Source organism: Phyllostomus hastatus, unplaced genomic scaffold (genome assembly GCF_019186645.2).
Source record: "Phyllostomus hastatus isolate PE091 unplaced genomic scaffold, TTU_PhHast_1.1 phas_contig_210, whole genome shotgun sequence".
NCBI classification, from domain to species: domain Eukaryota; kingdom Metazoa; phylum Chordata; class Mammalia; order Chiroptera; family Phyllostomidae; genus Phyllostomus; species Phyllostomus hastatus.
In genome coordinates, this window is record NW_025333737.1 from 37,288,235 (window position 1) to 37,306,639 (window position 18,405).

General features: G+C 69.5%; 2 protein-coding genes across 4 annotated transcripts in view; one reads left to right on the forward strand and one right to left on the reverse strand.

Annotated features, from left to right (window-relative positions):
• The window catches only part of RBFOX3 (RNA binding fox-1 homolog 3), a 244,360-nt gene that overhangs the window by 162,503 nt on the left and 63,452 nt on the right, over positions 1–18,405 (reverse strand). The gene's annotated exons all lie outside the window — the stretch shown is intronic.
• LOC123817211 (collagen alpha-1(I) chain-like) lies at positions 1,957–15,441 on the forward strand. The gene is made up of 9 exons (XM_045836763.1): positions 1,957–2,058; positions 3,131–3,303; positions 5,412–5,499; positions 5,731–5,987; positions 7,312–8,097; positions 8,537–8,692; positions 8,972–9,074; positions 14,164–14,237; positions 14,577–15,441. The coding sequence occupies exons 1-9, from the start codon at positions 1,957–1,959 to the stop codon at positions 15,439–15,441; spliced, it is 2,604 nt and encodes an 867-aa protein (XP_045692719.1).

An 18,405-nucleotide genomic window follows, 5' to 3' on the forward strand; every position in this document is an offset into this window, starting at 1 on the left:
CTCCCCGGCCACCTGGACGCAGAGCCTGATGTGATCGGCGTCAGCCCCGACCCCCAGCTGCCAGGCCCAAGTGGGCCCTCCTCGGCCACCTGCTCCTCAAACACAGACCCGGAGACGCACGTATAAAGGACACAAACTGGACACAGTTAGGTGCTCAGGGCCACCAGCCAGCACCACCCCAAATGGCTGTGTCCCAACTCCTCAGGCCACGAGGGGGGGCCTCCTTCCTCCAAGAGCTGCCCACAGGCGGTGCCGTCTCTCGAGGGCCGGCCCCTGTGTGTCCGTCCGCACTGGTCCTCAGGGCAGCTGTAACCCAACGTGACCGGTGGCCTTGCAAGAAGAGGGAAATGCGTGTGGAGACGGGACACGGGGGAAGATGGCTGTGTGGGACAGAGGGGCAGAGGCGGAGACCGGAGGGGGTGTCCGCAGGCCCAGGAGCACCGGGGATTACCCACGGACCCCAGAGGCCGGGGTGGGGGTGGCGGTGAGGAAGGGCTCTACCCAGAGCCTCAAGGGCGCTGGCCCCCCGACCCCGGACGTCAGACGTCCGGCCTCCAGGCCTGAGATGGGGCTGGCCTGTGGCTTCAAGGCCCCGGCTTGGACGCTCACACCGGGGGGGGGGGACATCACCCCACGTTCCAAATGGGGACACGGAGACCTGGGAAGACTCGGGGTGTCTGCCCACACGCACTGGGCCAGGAATGCACGTCCTGGGGCTGACCAGAGCGAGGGTGCACTCGGCTCTCCCAGGGGCTTCCTGCCAGGAGTGCGGTGGCCCCCCGGGGGTCGTGTGGCTGTCTGTCCTCACTGCCCTGGTTCGGTGGGAACCCTAACCGCCGGGGTCCCCACCCCGGGACAACCCCACGTGGGGGCTGTGCCAGCGCTCAGCCGGCCGGGCAATCCTGGCGGCCACGAGGAGGAAGTGTCGTGGGCGGGCCAAGCGGCACCCGGGACGAGAGAGAGCCCGATCTCTGGGTTTCCATCAGACGCCCACTTGGCTTTCTGGGGGACGCAGGCTCGGGCTCCCCCCTGGACAACCGGCCCAACCAGTCAGACAGAATCTGCGCTGGTTTTGAAACATTTTCCTTCTCTCCAGTGCCCGCTCCTGGGACACAGCAATCGGCCACCTGCACTCAGAAGTCCTGAGACCTCCGGGTCCACCCAGCCCTCGTCTGGGCCCACGGACGCCCGCGGAGCCCTGGGAGTGACCAGGACACCTGTCCAGGTCGATGTGACCAGGGGCATGAGGACCAGAGCAGGGGTTTCTGGGAACAGGGTGTGGGGTGGGGAAGTCCGACCGAGAAGGGATGAGCCAGGGGCCCCAAACTCCAGCTGGCCGCCCGGGGGCCCCGGGCTGTGGAGGGAGCTCCGGGTCGGTGGGCACCAGGAGGGGGTGAAGGGTACGGAGCGCCAGGAGCCTCGGACAGGCGGACGGCTGTGGAGGTTGCCCGGGGACTGGGTGGGCGTCCCAATTCTCTGAGCCCCCGCGCTCAGCGTGACACCCCGCCTGGCCACGTCACGGGCAGGCGAGCCCGGCGTGCGGCAGCCACTGCACAGACACCTGTTGTGGAAGCTGGCGGACGGGGCGGGGGGGGGGGTCCTGGCACCCCCGCCAGTCCCCTCCCAGCCCTGACCTTGCCCACCACCGAGGCCAAAGTCAAAGTCCCCGCACTCTCCGAGCAGGCCAGACGCCCCGCCCGCTGCCCCGATGCTGCCGCCACACGAAGAGGCCACAGTCCCCTCCTTGCCAAGGAGCCCTCCTCCAGAGACAGGAAAACCCGGATTTCAGAACAGCGTGGGGGCGGGGGGCGCTATGGTTGCTCTCACACCTGCAGCCCGGACGCCTGTTTAAGTGCCCTTTTCACAGCTGTCCCCCGACTGGGCCCGCCCCCCGGCTGGTTCCGGGATGACGGCGATTCACAGGGCAGACGGTTCCCGGGAGCCCACACTCCCCACATGGAAGTTCAAACGAAGATAAAACACTTAGGGACCAGCCTCCTGGTGGTGGCTCGCCTGCGCCGCCAGGTGGCCAAGCCTGGGTACTACCGCTCAAAACAGGTAACGAACTTGTAACTAAAATTTAAGGGAGAAGTTTGGAAAGGACCCTGAGAAAAGCCCGTCAGTCCCGAAGAGAAGACCCCTTCCGGGCCCGTGGGCCCGTGTCGTGGGCCAGTCGATGAGCCGGTCAGGGACACCGCCTTGAGAGAGTCGACAAAACGCTGACTTTTTTTCCACGTTGATGAACAACTGTGTGTGACTCAGGTCCTGCAGAGGACGTGTGCCCAGCCCCCTCCCTGCAGGAGGAAGGGCCAGCTTGCTGGGGGGTACCCGGGGAGCCTGTCTGGGGACCCCGCAGGCGTCCAGGTGTGGTCGCAGCTCCCACAAGTCTCCGAAGGTGTCACGTGCATGAGGACCTCTGGCTGACACCCCCCTGGGTCACAGCGGGGCCCGATCCCACGGCAGGGACAGAGGGAGGCGGGGGACTCCCAACACACACAGACGTGGCCAGGTGACGACAGAGACAGAGATCTGAGCCGGGGCTACAAGCCCAGGACCCCCGGCAACCCCCAGACGCTGGGGCAGGCAGGAAGGGCCCTCCCCGCGACCCTCAGAGGGAGCGTGGCCCTGCCCGCACCTTGACCCCCGAATCCCGGCGTCTGGAACTGAGAGATGATGCCTTCCTGTGGTTTTAAGCCACCCAGCATGGGGTCATTCGCTTGGTCAGCCCCAGGAAGCTCTGAGGGGCGTCCCTTGGGTGGCACCTTCTAGGTGACCTGGGAGCGAGGCACCTGAGAAAGAGCAGAAGCAGGTGGCACCTTTGTCCCTGACCTGGAGCCTGGTGGAGGCCTTGTGTCCTGGGGGCTGCGGGGTGTGTCCTGGGGGCTGCGGGGTGTGTCCTGGGGCCCGCGGTGCCCAGCGTGCAGCCTGCCCTGCACAGCAGACAGCTGTCTCAGGGGGGAGGGCGGGAAGGGGCGGGGAGGCGGGGCCCACGCGGCAGCCCCGCCCCCTTCACCCGAGCAGGGAAAGCAAACGACCTGCGAACCGAGTGCGAAGCGGCGATTCATTAGCCCCGATGTGCGATGATGGCTTAATTATTCTCCTGACGGGGGAGAGCGCTCTCTGACAGCAGGTGCGAATGAGTTCTCCACCGGCGCGCGGAGCGCCAGCCGGGACGGGGGAACCGAGTCACACCAGGGTGCTGGCGAAACCGGCGGAGCGGCAGTCCGTCTGTGCGCCCCGGCGGGACGGACGGCGAGGCTCCCGCCGGTGGGCGCAGGGCGTCGCGGAGGAGGCCGTGGCGAGGCGGGGCGCAGAGAGGCAGCGCTGGAGAAGGGGTCCGGGGCCTGGATGGGTTCGGCTGCCGTCTCCCTGACCGTGACTCGGGAGGCCAGACCGGGCGGGGGGGGGGGGGGACCAGCAGGGGATGGCCAAGGGCGTGGGGGGGGGGGTGGGACGGAGCCGGGAAGCACCGTGCTTGCACGTGCGGGCTGTGCGGGTTTGGGGTCGCGGCCCCAGGTCACATGGGGCACACCGCCCGCTGGCCCTGACCTGCATGCGGCTGACTCAGCCTCTCTGAGCCTCCGGTCCCTCATCTCCAACACAGGGACACGGGCGGCCCCCGCCCCGCAGGGTGTCACAGGGCTGCCACGAGGCAACACATGCAAAAAGCTCCCCCGTGACCGTCTCCCCAGGACGGGCAATCCCTCGGGTGTAGAGGGCCCCTTCCTGCTGTCCTTGAAGGGGCTGGTGCACAGCCAGGAGCCCCGCCCGCCCCAGCCCACCCGGGGGCAGCAGCCTGGCCAGGAGGGAGGGCAGCAGGGTCCTTCCTGCCCTGGAGCCCCCCCGCAGGTCCCCACCCTGTCCCCGTCCAATGGAAATCAGGCCGCTCGCCCGTGTGTCCCGCGGGCTCCCCTCTCTGAGGACCTGGTGGCCGTCCCCCGGGGGCCCGACCATCATTCCGGAGGCGCTCAGCCGTCAAGGCCAGAGGGCCCCAGGCCCCCAGGCAGCGCCACCCCCCCCCCGGCGGTCCCTGTGCAAAGCGGACCCGTGTCCTTATAGAAAGACGTGCACGCGCTCCTGGACCGTGGGAGGTCCCACGCGACGACAGCCGCGTGCCAGTCAGGAGGCGGCCTCTCACCAGAGACCGCACCTTGGACTTGCAGCTGGCAGAACTGCGGGGGCCCAGCCCGTAGTCCAAGCCGCGGGGCCTGAGCGGGGCGGGGCGGCCAAACAACGCTGAACGTGGCCGGGCTGCCCGCCACGCGTGGGGCATGTTCTGGGGGAAATGAGAGGCAGGCTGGGCTTTCCGGAAGCACGCGGAAGCCGCGGAGGGAGGGGATCGGAAGGGAAGTGGGGCTGTGAGCGCTCAGCAGGCGGCGGGGGGACCCGGGAGCCAGTGACGCCAGGCCCGAGCGGACGCGCAGGTCTGTAGCGCAGGCCAGAACGCGAAACCGTCCTCGGACGCGTGCACGCCTCCGCGTGACATCCGAGGTTCGGGCGTGTCCACCCTGCTGCCGGGCTGGGCCGGGCCTGCCGGGGGGCGGGGGCTGGGGGGGCTGCTTCCGTGTGCGTCTGATTTGCGTGCGCGTGGCCGGCACGTCCGCTGCTCGGGCCTCCGGGGCCGAGGGCGTCTGGGCGGGGCGCTCAGGAGGCCCCAGGCAGAAGGCGGCCCTTAACACACCTCGGACCCCGAAGCCCCGTCCGGCTGAATAACGGCGGGGGCGGCGACGACGCCCAGAATCATGGGGACGGGCCGGCCCGAGCCGATAAACGACCGCCCCCATTGGACTCCAGGGAACGGGCTCTCCGCTAAACAATGTTCTTAACGTGTTGACATTCACGTGTCACATGAAACCGGCCACTCTGAAGCGCACGGGTCAGCGGCACCGAGCGCATTCACAGGGTGGCGCAGCCCCACCTCTTTCCAGAAAGTTCCAGCCGTTCCCCTCAGGTAGAGGTTTTCCTCGTTACCTGCCCCAGTTCGCTGTCCCACCCCCCACCCCCGCCCCTGGTGACAGCGAGGCCACTTCCCGTCCCTGCGCGTCTGCCTGTGGCTGTGGGGTGGGCTTCCCGCCGACAGTACGGGGACCCCCAGGCCCCTGCGCACCCCAAGCCTCAGGCTCCCCGGGGCCCAGTCCCGCCAGGGCACCCAGGAAAGCAAGCCGCCCCCTCCCCGGCCTGCCGCCGCCCCCAGGGAACAGGAAGCGGGCGTGTCCGGGAAGGCTCTGCTGCGTTAGCGCGCCGAGGGGACGGCCTCGTCGCGACCTGCCCAAACATGCCCCCTGCAGACGGAATTTTACAGAGACGAGAGAGACCACAACCGAAAGCCGAAGCCAGCCCGGCCGCCGTCCCCCTCCGTGTCCCCGGGGACGAGCGCCCCTGGCTGTGAGGGCTTCGCGCTCTCCACTCAGCGACCCTGGGGACGGCTCGGCCCCGGCCCGAGAGCCGCTGTACCGGACGGAAGGCGTCCGCCCGGAACCCCGTGCGGTGCCCAAGCAGGTGTGAGAGGCGGGGCAACGGTGCCCTGCTCGCTGGGGCCCACGCACGGGACAGCGCGTGAGTCCGCAGGAAGCCACGGATCATCCCGTGCCCCCACCCCCGCCCAGAAGTGAGGACCACGGGCCCCTGCTCCCCCGTGGCCGGGTCGCCCCCGGAGGGCGGCAAGTCCAAGGCCGGTGGGGAAAAAACCAGGGCCAGACGCCAGACAGCAGCCTCCTCCGCGCTCCGCAGGGCCGCACCCAGGCGGCGGGCGGCGAGTGCGGGGACTCTGGGTCCCGGGCCCGGGAAGCACTCACACCGGCCCGGCCAGATGGCGCCACCCCCTGGGGCCTGGCCAGCGGCCGCGCGCGCACCGGCTTCCGCGGGGCCCGCAGCTGCCGCGCCATCTGTGGCTCAGCCCGCAGCTCTGCGCCCGCTGGCCTCGGGGGCGCTGGAGGTGGGGACGCTGGGACCCGCCCGGCTGCCCCGAGCACGGAGGCAGGACTTTGGTGTGGTGGGCTCGGAGGGGCCCTCTGCAGCTGCGCTGAAACAGAAGCGGGCGAGACAGCGCCCCCCCGCAGGGACGGGGCGGGATGGGGCACAGGGGGTGGGCCCACCTGGGGAGCAGCCTCGCAGCCCCCCACCCCACCCCACCGCACCCCACCCCGGGCCCCCAAGACCTCACCCCGGCCACACCAGGGACTGGCCAGCCGTGCTTTCTAATAAAATGCAAATCAGCAATTGCCTTGCTGAAGGGAAAGGCGGGGGGGGGGGGGGAGTCACTGTAAACAAAACCTCTGTCGCCATGGAGACCATTACAAATAGCTTGCCCACCCTACCCCCTTCCTCAAGGGCAGCGTGCCTCGGAGTTCCTTCGAGTCACACTATTATTACTTTTTAATTAAGAATAATTTCTGGCTTTCCATGGGATGATGGATTAAGGCAGGGAACTTTCTCCACGACGCCCCCCTTGCACTGTGCAGAGCAGGGCAGGCCTGCACGCGGCCGGTCTGCGCCCGCGAGCCCCGCCCCGCCCCGCCCCTCCGGCCTCGGCGACCGCCTGTCTGTCCGCCTGTCTGTCCACCTGTCTGCCGTCTGCTCCGCGGGGCCACGCCATGGATTCCGAGGGATACCGTGTTCTCCGAGGAGAGCGGCGCCCGCGCCCTCCGGGTGCCGGAAGTCAGCGGTCACGTCCCCAGGGCAGCTGAGTGTGGCGTCCCCCCTTCCTCCTCACGTCCCCTCCCCGCGTCTGAGAGCTGCTCCTCCACGCGTGTGCACAGGTGTGCGTGCACAGGTGTGCGTGCACAGGTGTGCGCTCGGGCAATCCTGGGCTTCCCTGCGGGGCGCTTCTAAGAGTGCTTCCCCCTTGGGGGGCCTCTCTCCTTGTCAGGGGGCGGCCCTGTCCGTCTGCCCCCCCAACCCTCCCCACCCCCGGAGCCCAGTGGGAGGGACACTGCCACCCCCCTCCCCCACTGCCCGGCCCAACCTCCCTCCTGCCAGGGGCAGCGGAGGGCACAGGCAGGAGGCGAGGGGCCGCCGGGGAGATGTGGGTGGAGGACCCAGGGGAGATGGGGAGACGGTCCGAAGCCCCACCGGCTGGTTGTGACCGCGACGAACTCCGTGTGTCTGTGCCCCCCACAGCCCGCCTTCTGGGACCGCCACCCTGTCCTCGGCCGCCGCCCCACAGTCACCTCGTGTCACAGTCCCAGCTCCTGGGGACGGAGTCTCTGCCGCCTCCGCCCCCCCCGAGTTGCTGTGACCATCAGGCAGTTCGCAGACTCGACACAAGCAGACGCTGTAAAGAGCATGTGCGTTGCGGGGTTCACACGCCAGCCCCCCCCCGCCCGGGGCTGAGGGCCCCCGGGAGCTGCGGGGCTCTGATGAGCGGACCCCCACGCCCGTGCGGAGCCCACCTGGAGCCAGGTGCCCGGCTCAGCCCGCCCGCAGCCTGGAGCAGAAGCACCAGGCTCGGTCAGCCGACACGCAGCCGGCCTGCAGACACGGGGGCCAGACGCCAGGCCGAGGGGACAGGCAGGACCCCGACCGCATGCCCACGAATGACCTCGGCCGTGCGTGCGGCGTTGATGCCCCGGCCACGGGCACAGCCAGCGAGCATGCAGATTCGCCCGGGGAGGCCGCAGCTGCGGAGGCCTCGGCGTGGCGTGGACGACCGGCGAGGAGCGCCCCGGCAGCCGCTCCGCCGCCCACCAGCAGGGAGTCGTGCGCAGGTTTGAGGATTCGAGGGCTCGGGAGTGGGGCGGGGCGGGACGCCAGCGTGCCCGCCGGGCCCTCTCAGCAGGGGCCGGACCAGGCTGCTCCCCACGGCGGCACCGAGTCTGCCCGCGGGACGCCGACTCCTCCGTGCAGAGAGACACTGAAGGCATCCTCCCCCGGGAAGCCAGGCCGGGGGCGGACGCGTGTTCATCCGTGGGCCGTGTGGGACGGGAAGGGCAGGAAGCGGCTCCGGCACCCAGAAACCGCAAACCCGGTCAGATCAGAGCTGGCGCTGCAGGGCAGAGGGGCGCAGCCTCGCAGAGACAGCACCCAGGAGATGAAGAGCTCACCCTGGCCTTGGCAAGCCCCGCCGCCGTCTGACGCCCTGGGGCACACCCAGCCCAGGTGGGGCCGGGAAGGGCGTGGGCGCCCGAGGCTTCCCCAGCACTCCCGGCTCCGGCCGGCGGAGTGTCCAGCAGATCAGCGGAGAGGGCCCCGGGGCCCCGGCGTCTCCCGTATCTTACTTGGGAAGGGGCAGATTAAATTCCTATTGCTCCAAAGCCCTGTTAATCAGAACTGGAGGGCGATGGCTTCTTGCTTTGGGACGTTGATAAGGACAGAGCTGTTTCCTGGGGAGGTGGGGCTCTGGGCCGCGGGGCCAGTGGGCACGCAGGGGCCCTGGGGGAAGCCATGACTCCGGGGACTGCCCAGCTCCCAGCAGATGTGGCCCGAGCAAGCGAGAAACCCACATTCTAACTGGACAGGATATACCGAGGGAGGTGTGAACCCCAGTGTCTCATCTGCAAGAGGAAAGGAAGGCTCCCCCGGTGTGCGTCTGGCCCAGGACCCTGCCGCTGGCCCCACCGCTGGGCCGTACCGCCCGGCGAGGTGCAGGGGGGCATCGTGAAAACAGCCGCTCTCCGCGAGGGGTGACACGTTCCCCGCCCCCCGAGGGCTGCGAGGACCGGGAGGAGGCAGCTTCCCCGGGAGCCTGGTCCGGGTACGACGCGCCGGCGCCTCCGACCTTCTCCCCGGTCACCCGAGGAAATGGACTCTTGGCCCAGAACCCCCGTCTCCCAGGAGATGGCTTATCGCTAGGAACCCCAGCCGCACGTCCACTCTTGGGCCTCGGGCCCGGGGCGTCCCCTCTCCCGAGACCTCAGCCCGCCTCTCCGTGGGAGGAGGCTGGCCACGGCCCCCCCCCCCGTCAGGGTGGCAGGGGGAGGAACGAGCCGATTCCGGGGAAACGCTGAGTGTGCCCCCCCACCCCGCACACCAGAGGCACGGACGGACGCTGGTGCTTCCGGCAGCCCCCGGGCTCCTCGGCCCTGCTGGGGGGCAGCCCCTCCACCCCACGTTCCTGTGGCCGTTTCCAGTGCTCGGTGCGGTGCCCCCCCGCCCCCCCCACCGCACGCAGCTCGTCCCCGGAGCCTCCGGGCCCCGAGTGGCTTTTCTCTGCCGCCTCGCACCCCCCTGCCACCTCCCCCCACGCCCGGCGCTGTGTGCTCGGGGAGCACAGAGCGATTTCCATGCTGCTCCAAGCCAAACATAATTAGGGAGGGAGAACCGTCACGGCAGCCGAGTCACAGAGCTCGCCCCACACCCAGGGAGCTGTCCCTGGGAGTCGTCAGGGGGTCCCAAGGCCCCGAAGCGCAGAGGTGACCGTCACACTGTCCCCCTCTCCCTGCGCCTGCCCAGCGGCCGTCGCCCTGGCCCCTGGGGCCAACTCCAGCCCTCTGCGCCGGGTGGGTACACGCGGCAGGTGCGTTCTCCCGGGAGGGTGGGCGACTGCGCGCTCAGCAGGCAGCTGCTGGGAACCCGCCAGGTGTGGGCACCTCGGGATGCAGGGGGCATGCACGGCGCTGCTGAGGACTGCCGGCCCCGGGGGCAGCGGCAACCCTCTGCGAGGGGCGGATGGGAGGGAGGAGTCTCTCTCTGGGGCATGTGGGTGGCCTTGGGCGGGCCTAGAGGAGGGGTGGGGTCAGGGGGCAGGCAGAGGTACAGAGGCCTGGGGGCCCAGGGCACCCCCCCGCCCAAACCCAGCCTCTGTCCTGACTGGACGCCGCTGGTCCGCTCGTGAAGGTCGAGCTCTCGGGTGCCCTTCCCCACCCCCGCCCCACTCCCACCCAGGGCCCTGTGCTGCTTCCGCCTCCCAGGGGACAGGCACGGGGGACGGAGGGTCCTTGCTGCACAGCCGCCGTCGTCGGCCCTTGGGGGGACACCCTGTGAGAGAGGGGGTCCCTGGGAGCCGAGTCTCCATGGCCGGTTTGCCAGTTTGCCGTTCTGGGGACTTCCACCCCACGCTGGCCCGGCTGCCCTCCTTAACATGGACCCCCGGAAGCTCTGGGCATCGGAGCTCCCCGCCCCGCCCCGCCCTCCCCCGCACGCCCTCCCCTCCTCCATGCCTCCCCTCCTCCGTGCCTCCCCGGAGTCCGGCGTCCTTGTGCCCCAGAGGGCTGGCGCGACCTGGGCCGGCCCCCTCGGCCTGGACTGACAGCTGCCCGTGTGCATGCTGCCCACTCGGGCCCCTGCCCGGGCACGGGGTCGCTCCGCCCGCCCTGCACTCCCCTCCCTCCCGAGACTCCTCTGGAATCGTAAAGAGATGATTAAATAAGTAATGAGCGCGGGGAGGCAGCGCCGGGCGAGAGCGCCCGCGGCACCTCGGAGCAGAGGCTGCCAATCACTGTCTGTCTCAGCCCCGCGCAGGTGCCGGGCTCAGGGGGCCCAGGGGGCTGGTTCTCGGGGAGCACCTGAGCAGCCCAAACCCCAGGATCCCCAAACACTCCCCCCTCCCAGGCAGAGACAGGGCTGCACCCCTGCGACCCAGGTCTCCTGGCATGGGGGAGGGGTCTTCCGAAGGCTCTGGGGGGGGGGTCTGGAAAGACATGCACCCCAGCACCTGTCTCACCCCTCCTCCTGCACACACGTGTGCACACACCCCCCGACACAACCAGACTCCAGGTCAGACACGGTCCTTCGTCCCCCAGGGCGCTCACCTCCGGTCCTCCTCCCGGCTGAGGCTGCCGCCTCCCCCTCCTCCGGAGGGGCCGCTAAGGGGCAGGAGCAGAGAGGGGTCAGCAGGGGCGGGGGGACACGGAGCGGGGGTGCAGCCGGGAGGGCCCGGCCTGGCGCTGGAGCTCTGCGTGTCTGGGCCGGGGCCGGGGCTGGGGAAATCTCTCTCTTCCCCGCGTCTCCGCCAATTCCCGGGCCCCCGTGATTTTAATTTTACGGTTCACATTTTCTCCCAGCAGAATCCCGGGATGACAAGGTAGAAAGTCGGCCTTGATTAACTGCCCCTCGGCGCTCCGGCAGGCCCGCGTGATAAATGGCAGGAGTGAGGCCGGGGGAGACATGCGGCGGGCCGGGCCGTAAATCCCGCGCCGATGGGCCTGGGATGAGCCGGTTATTTTATGGAGGGGCAGCGCGGCTGGGCGCCGAGGGGCTGCAGGGCTGCGGGGGGCCCAGGCCCCCCCGCCACCGTCTGGCCCAGACACCCCCCCCCGCCCGCTCCCCTGCACTGGATGTTGTTTAGGGAAGACAGAGTGGAACCGCTCTGTCGTGCCATCGATTTTTAATAAGAGCAGGTAACAGGCTGCACTGCGGGCACGCGGGGCCCTGCGCCGCCCCTCCCCCGAGCCCAGCAGCTTCCCCGGGGTGGGGGGGTCCGCCCAACAGGCAGGGGCAGCGGCCGGTGTCGGCAGGGCCCCGGCCTGGGCTCAGAGAGCTTTCCGGGAGGCCTGGGCACGCTCTTGTCTTTCCACATGTGTGCACACACATGCAGTGCACACGAGCACCCTTGCAAGTGCAAAAGCACGTGTGTGCACATGAACAACTACACATGCGCCCGCACGTGCACCACACTGCATGCACACCTGCACACCTGCAGGTGCACGCCGCGTGATGGGCACACCCGCACACAGCACCCTGCACGCACGCTCACATCGCAAATGTGTGCACACAGGTACTCGTGTGCACGCCACCCACACACTTGGCATGATGCACGCTCACATGCAAGCATGCACGCACACACAGCACACACGTGCACACCCACACATGACACCCTGTGTGCACACACATGCATGTCCACACGGTCAGTGTGTGTGCACATGTGCATGTGTGCAAACACACATGTGCACACCCGCGTGCACACACTCGGGTAGCTGGCGACCGGGGGCGAGTGAGCCTGAGCTCCCCTCCGGGCCTGACCCTGGTGCCTGGCGCCCCCGAGGCTGACGCGAACGAGCCGGATGCCCCAGGAGCGGGCGGGCCCGAGCGTGGGGGCGGGGAGCCGGGGCCTGGAGGGGAGAGGCCGGCACAGGGAAAGGCGGGCAGGACCGGAAGCGCGTCCCCACGACGTCACACTCTCTGCTTCCTTTGGCATCCACAAAGAAAACCAGCACGAAGTGACAGCCGGAGCTGGACAGAGCGGTCACTCATGGCCCGGCCCCTCCTCTCTCCCTGCCGCGCGCCCACTGTCCTCCCCGCCCTGAGAGCCCCACCCCCCCCGGCCCTCTCTTCGATCACAGGGGACTCAGCCCACACCGCAGGGAGACAGCAAGGACCACCCCGTCACCCCAGCCCAACCCAGCCAGCAGAAACCACCCAGGAGTCACCAACTTCTTCCACCCGGAGAGATTTCAAAATGTCGCACAACTGCCCATTAACACGAGTTTCCTTCATTCAATTACGGACGAGTGTTCCCGTGTGTGCACCGCGATCTTGCACAGACGCACACGCACCTTTTGGGCCTGGCCCCCTGTGCGCCCTGTGGAGCCCCCTGCCGCGGAGACAGGCACCGCCTACTGGGCACTGGGCGTGTGCCACACGCCCATACACGCAGCCTCACGCACTCGCACCGACGGCCAGGGTTGGCCGGGCCGGAGTGGGCTTCGGGGTTCGGGTCAGGGTGGGCCCCGCTCCGAGAGCCGGGCCAGCCCGCTTGTTACCTCATCCCTCCTCAGGCGAATCCCAGCTCGCCCCGCTCCCGCTGCCGGGGAGACGCTGGGGCAGTGGGCTGACCGGCCGCCCAGGAGGCAGCGAACGGGCCTGCAGGAGGGCAGGAGGAGAGAATGGGGAAGGACTGGGAGGCCCCGACACCTCCCCGGGCCGCTGAGAGAGGGAAGGGGCGAGTCTGCTGAGGAACCCTGCGGGGAGCGCTCAGGGGCTCGGGGCTCAGGGGCGCGGGGCTGGGAGGAGCCCCTGCGGGGACAACGGTCTCCTGCCCCGCAGCGGGCACGGAGGGACAGCCACTTCCCGTCTCGGGTCCCTCAGTCCCCGTCCCGGCTGCGAACAGAGGCCCCAGCCTGAGGAAGGGAGAACTGTGGGTGCAGGGAGATTGGGAGGGGGCCGTGACGACCACAGGGATGACCCACAAAGTGTGAGCACCGCCGTGCTCACCGGCGCACGTCTGGGGGGTGGGTCCCGGGAGGGTGACTTGGGACAGGGAATCGCCCCAGCTTCCAAAGGGAATTCCGAGGTCATCGGGACCCACGGCCCTGAGGAAGAGGGGACGCCCCGGGTGCTAGTGCGGTGATGACAGGACCCTGCACCCCACCTCCACCCCACGCGGAGGTGGCAGGGCCCCGGCAGGCCTGCGGGGGAACACGCACCCTCGGGTGCAACCGGGATAACCCGTCCCGAGGGCCCGTGTCCGAAAAGGGGGCAAAGGCAAACCCTGGGTAAGGAAGTAACTTCGAGAAGTAGGGCCTCCTTCTGGAAAGCGCAACCCCGACCCGCACGCCCGAGGGCTCCCCACGGCCGCACCTGCTCCCCCGAGTCTCCACCCGCAGGTGCGCGGAGCCCGGCCGGCCGTGGGGGGTCCCCTCGCAGGGGACACATGTCCATGTTCACACCCGTCGTTTGCAAGACGCTGAACAGTTACAGCTGTGCGGCCCGTGAGCAGGAAGGATGGGGGGTTCCGTGTTGGGTGACTCAGGCCGGGTTGGTGCGGTCCGGCCTGACCCCTGGGGGTGGTCGGTGTGGGCAGCAGCCGCCAGGCTGCTGGGCCGCCGGCTCCGAGGCCACAGAGGGGCAGGCCGGCCCCACGGACGCACCCTCCCCGGGGCAGCAGGGAGTCGGCAGAGCCTGGGTTCAGCCCCTCCCACGGCCTCGCCACTCGAGCCACCCGCCCGCCTCAGCGCACAGAGTACCCTGGGGCCGACCCGGGGGAGGGAGGCCCCCGCCATCCAGTGGGAAGCGGGGTGCCGCCGCAGGAAGGGGCCCTCGGCTGCAGGGGTGCCCGCGGCACCGGGTCCTCGGAGGCCCCCTGTGCACTGCCAGCCCGGAGACGCCGACAGGCCCTTCGATGTCCCCGGACCTTCCGAGCTCCCGGGAATGGAGGGAGGTGGGGCCTCACGCCCTCCTCCACCGGCCCCGCCCGCCGTGGGGGGGGGGCCTCGCAGCTGCTGTGGATGCGGAGGTGCCGAGGAGGAGGGCAGACTGCGTCCTGATAAGTGGGGGCTCTCTGTCCAGGTGGAGCCCCCGGGAGATCTGGCGTCCACCCGCCCTGCGGCAGCTCCCAAGACCAATCAGGAGAGTGCCGGCTGGTGTGGGGGTGCCGGCTGGTGTGGGGGTGCCGGCTGGTGGTGGGGTGTCAGCTGGTGCGGGGGGTGCAGGCTGGTGGTGGGGTGTCAGCTGGTGCGGGGGGTGCAGGCTGGTGGTGGGGTGTCGGCTGGTGTGGGGGTACAGACTAGTGCAGGGGTGCCAGCTGGTGTGGGGGTGCAGGTCAGTGTGGGGGTGCAGGCGAGGCCTGTGGAGCCACACACACAGCTGCAGACACACGCCCACACACCCCACACACCCGCCCGCACACGAGTGTGTGCCCCCGCACACCTCCCGCCCAGACTCCCGCACACACTCGCACACCGCTGCTCGCCTCTGAGCAGGCCCCACGCCTGCGTGCCCCTGAGGCAGCCCCTCGGCCAGGCCAGCCCCCGGGGCCCCGGGGACACTAGTGTCCCCTCTGTGGGGCCCGGCTCCTGGAGGCTGCGTTACCCAGGAGGGCGAGTGGGTGTGTGGCGGGAGAGGAGCTGCGTGCTGAGCGTCCAGGGCCCTGTCGCCCAGCCCTCCACCGCCAGGCCGGGAGTCTGTCCGGGGAGGAGGAGCCGTGACGACCAAGGGGGCCAGAGCCCAGAGGGTGAGGGCGCGGGCGGCCCCCCGCCTGGGGAGGAGGGGTGCCTAGGGGCGGACGGTGCTCCGGGGGAGGTCCCGCCCACTGCCCCCACCCTACCCCAGTTCCGGACACTCCCAGACACGCCCAGGACGGCCGCATTCCTAAAGGCTGAGCAGGGGGCTCCTCAGTGCGCGGCAGGTATTGGGACCCTGTTCCCTGAGCGCGGGACATTGGGATTGTGGGGGGCGGGGGTTGCTTGGAGGGGGTTCCCCTCTGTGGGCACCAGCAGTAACAGCCGCCCCGCACGGCGCTGGTTCGAGGCTCCGCGCGCCCTCGAGGGGCTGAAGGGCACCTGCTGCACACGGCCCGGCCGTGAGATGCCGGGAGTGGAGGCCCTGGAAGATCACTCCACAGCGGCTCCCGGCCAGGGGCCACCTGCCTCCCCAGGGGACACTCAGCCGCGCCTGGAGGCACTCTTGCGTCACACCTGGTGCGTGGGCAGAGGCCAGGGGTGCTGCCCCATGCCCTGCGACGCCCAGGGCGCCCCCACCACACAGAATGCATTTCGCCCCCGGGTCAACAGCGCCGAGGCGGAGAAGCCCCGACACCAAGTGAAGACGGCCATCGACGCGGAGTGACACTCGGGGGGGGGGGGTGGCACCACGTTTCCGAGACGAGGACGGGACCTGGCCCACTGGCCACCACCTGAAAACCCGGGAAGAACTCCTCCAGCGGGAGGTCTGACCTTGGCCTCTTCACAGCACTCGGCCCTGGCAGGGGAGGAAGGGAGCGGGGCGGGGCCTCCCTCCATGTTCTGCTGCCGCCCGGACCACAGCTGGCACCACCGGCACCACCGGCACCACCCAGGACATTTACCAGGGCTGCTCTGCAAAACCAGTCCCCACCCCCGCCCCGGATTTGACCCTGAGGTCCTGGCAGCCCCCAGTTACGGGACCTTTACTGCTGCTTTGCTGGACTCTGTCCGAACCAGAGAATCCAGGTGGGGGCGCTCCTCAGAGGCCGAGACCCCTCAACGAGCCAGCGACTGTACAAACCGCCCCCACCCCCGCCCCACGGGGGACCGAGTTTATCTCCTCTTCTCCGAAGCAGGGGAGGTGGCCGGGGACCCGTCAGAGATGGGCTGAGGAGGCCCGGCACAGCAGTCCCGGCTGTGGGCCTCCCCAAGGTGCCACCCCGCTGAGCCCTCAGGTTCGGGGAGGGCGCCACCTCTTATGGCAGTGGGTACGAGAACGGGAACGCAGGCGGGCCCGGCAGAGTGGGGGTCTCAGCCCCCAGAGAGGCCGCCGGGGCCCCTGTGAGGTCCTGGCACATCCGTCGGGCACTCGGGGGACGGCACCGGTTCCCCCGCAGGGGTCTGCTGGCAGGAGGCGAGAGTGACGCAGACACGGGGCGGGGGGGGGGGGGTTGGGGCACGGAGGGGGCTGGGGTGTCAGGGGGAAAGGCCACCTCCAAGTGGTTACCGTGTGCCCGGGGAGGGACAAGAGGGAGACGACTCTTTTTATAGCAAACAAACTGGTTTCCTCGAAGAAGCCAAAAAGAGACGAGAAAGAGGAAGAACAGTGGGCATGTGCTTCTGCTCATGGCTGGGGCCATCCAGCGTGGTCTGCCCGAGGACCAAGGCCAGAGCAGGCGCACTGGGGCCAGGGCCACCGTCCAGGGCCCCTCGGGGGCAGCTGAGGACACGGCCGGACAGGCCGCGGGGCCCCCAGCGATGCACCGGGCACCCTCCTGCTCCGCACAGAGCCCCGGGGAAGCTGGGTGGTCACCACCCCGATCTCCCAGCCCTGGGGCTCAGCCTGTTTGTGAGGCTTCGGGGTAGCGGGGTAGCAGGGGGGGCAGGCAGGGCCGGCCCAGCTCCCAGCCCCCGCCCACCCTGCTGTCTCTGGGGAGCAGAGGGCCCAGCGCCAGGAGTGAGGCTCCAGCAGAATGCTCCCTGCACCTGTCTCCCGCAGTCCCCTTCCTTGTCACCCTCAGCCACCCTCCGGCCTCCCCAAACCCCAGCCTGGCCCTGCCCTCCCAGGCCGCCCCCCCACCCCCACACGCACAGACAGAGGAGCTGGGACCACGTGCCTTTCCCCTCCCTTTGTTCGCGCCAGGGAGAAACCTGCGCCGCCACCGCGGCTCGGAGAGCACGCTCCATCCCATAATACACAGCGCCAACTATTTATAACCCTGAAAAACATCTTTATTATTATTTTCCTCCCCTCCAGAAGCAGCGGCGCACGGCGCTGTTCGGTCCGCGCCGCCGAGGCCCGGAGGGCGGCGGGCCGGGCGCTCCCTCCGGCCCGGCCCCAGAGCAGATGGCGCGTGGGCGTGAGGTACCAGCCTCCTGGCAATCGGAACAGCTGTTCCCGTTAGAAAATGCTAATTGCCATCAATCAGGACAGCACCTACCCGCATTTACATGCGAGTGCACACGCGGAAAAAATCTAGATTTCTCCGAGCGCCGCGCTGCCTGCATGTTAACTAGGAGGGGCTGCCGAGGCCAGCCCCTCCCCCGGAGGGCGCCCCCCTGGGCCTCGCCGGCCTCCCCGGGGGCCTGCCCTCGGACCCAGCCCCGGACGGGTGGCCCTCGGGGCGCGCCCCCTGGTGGCCACTCATCCGCTGGCCCAGGGGGTGGGCGGGGGGTTGGCCGTCTGCACAGGCCGCCTGCCATAGCCTGGGGCTGGATTCTCTCCCCGTCTGGGCGGGGGGACCTGCCACTGAGCAAAATCTCTGGGTGTCCCCGCATCTTCCTGGAGCAGCGGGTCAGAACGCCCAGCCCAGAGGTCTGCTCCGTTTCCAGATCTGAAGGGTGCTCCCGATGCTCCCCCCCCTCCGTGCTGGTGCGGAGGCTCTGGGCCCCAGTTCCCCGCCCCGGGCAGCCCCTCCAGCGAGCCGGGCATCCTCCCAGACCTGCCCTGGTCGGGCCTCCAGCCTCCCTCTCTGGGGCAACCGGGCTTCCAGACCCCTGGGCCACTTCAGGTGACACAGCCCACCCCTCCCCAAACCCCGGGGATCTGGGACAGACCTGGGTGGGGAGGGGAGGGAGTCACCCTTAAAAAAATGGTTTGGTTTGGTTTTTTCATTTTGAAATCATTGCAGGCTCACGAGAAACTGCAGTGACAGCACAGAGAAGTTCTATGCTCCCCCCTGATCCAGGCTGAAGTGTGTCTCCTTGACCTCCGTGAGGTGCGGAGGCCTGGCCCCCAGGACCCCAGAAGGCGGCGGTGTTTGGAGACGGGGTCTTGGAGGAGGGGACTGAGCTTACACGAGGGCATGGTGCGGGGTGGGTGCCCAGAGCCAGTAAGACCGGCGTCCTCACGCGAGGAGGCGATCGGGACCCAGGGCGGAGGAGCCAGGTCGCCGAAGGAACCAAGGACCCCGACCCCCGGCCCCCAGGACGGGGAGGACGTGTTTCTGTGGCCGAGCCGGCCCCAGGGTGCGGCCGCGAGCATCCCGCCTTCCCAGCGCGCGGCCGCACACCGGGGCCCTGCGCGGGGGTCCTGCCAGCGCCGGCTCGACCCCGCCCCCTCTGTGCCAGCGCCGCCCACGCCGTCTGCGCTGACGGGCCCCTGTTATTCCCCCCTCACTGCAGACCT

Excerpts from the sequence above, each read along its gene's own strand:
- LOC123817211 (XM_045836763.1), top strand. The coding sequence starts at position 1,957 with ATGGAAGTTCAAACGAAGATAAAACACTTAGGGACCAGCCTCCTGGTG. Across the intron at positions 3,304-5,411 it reads GCGGAGGAGGCCGTGGCGAG|CGACCCTGGGGACGGCTCGG; the intron begins GCGGGGCGCAGA and ends CTCTCCACTCAG. Across the intron at positions 5,988-7,311 it reads AGCACGGAGGCAGGACTTTG|CCCCCCCCCGCCCGGGGCTG; the intron begins GTGTGGTGGGCT and ends TTCACACGCCAG.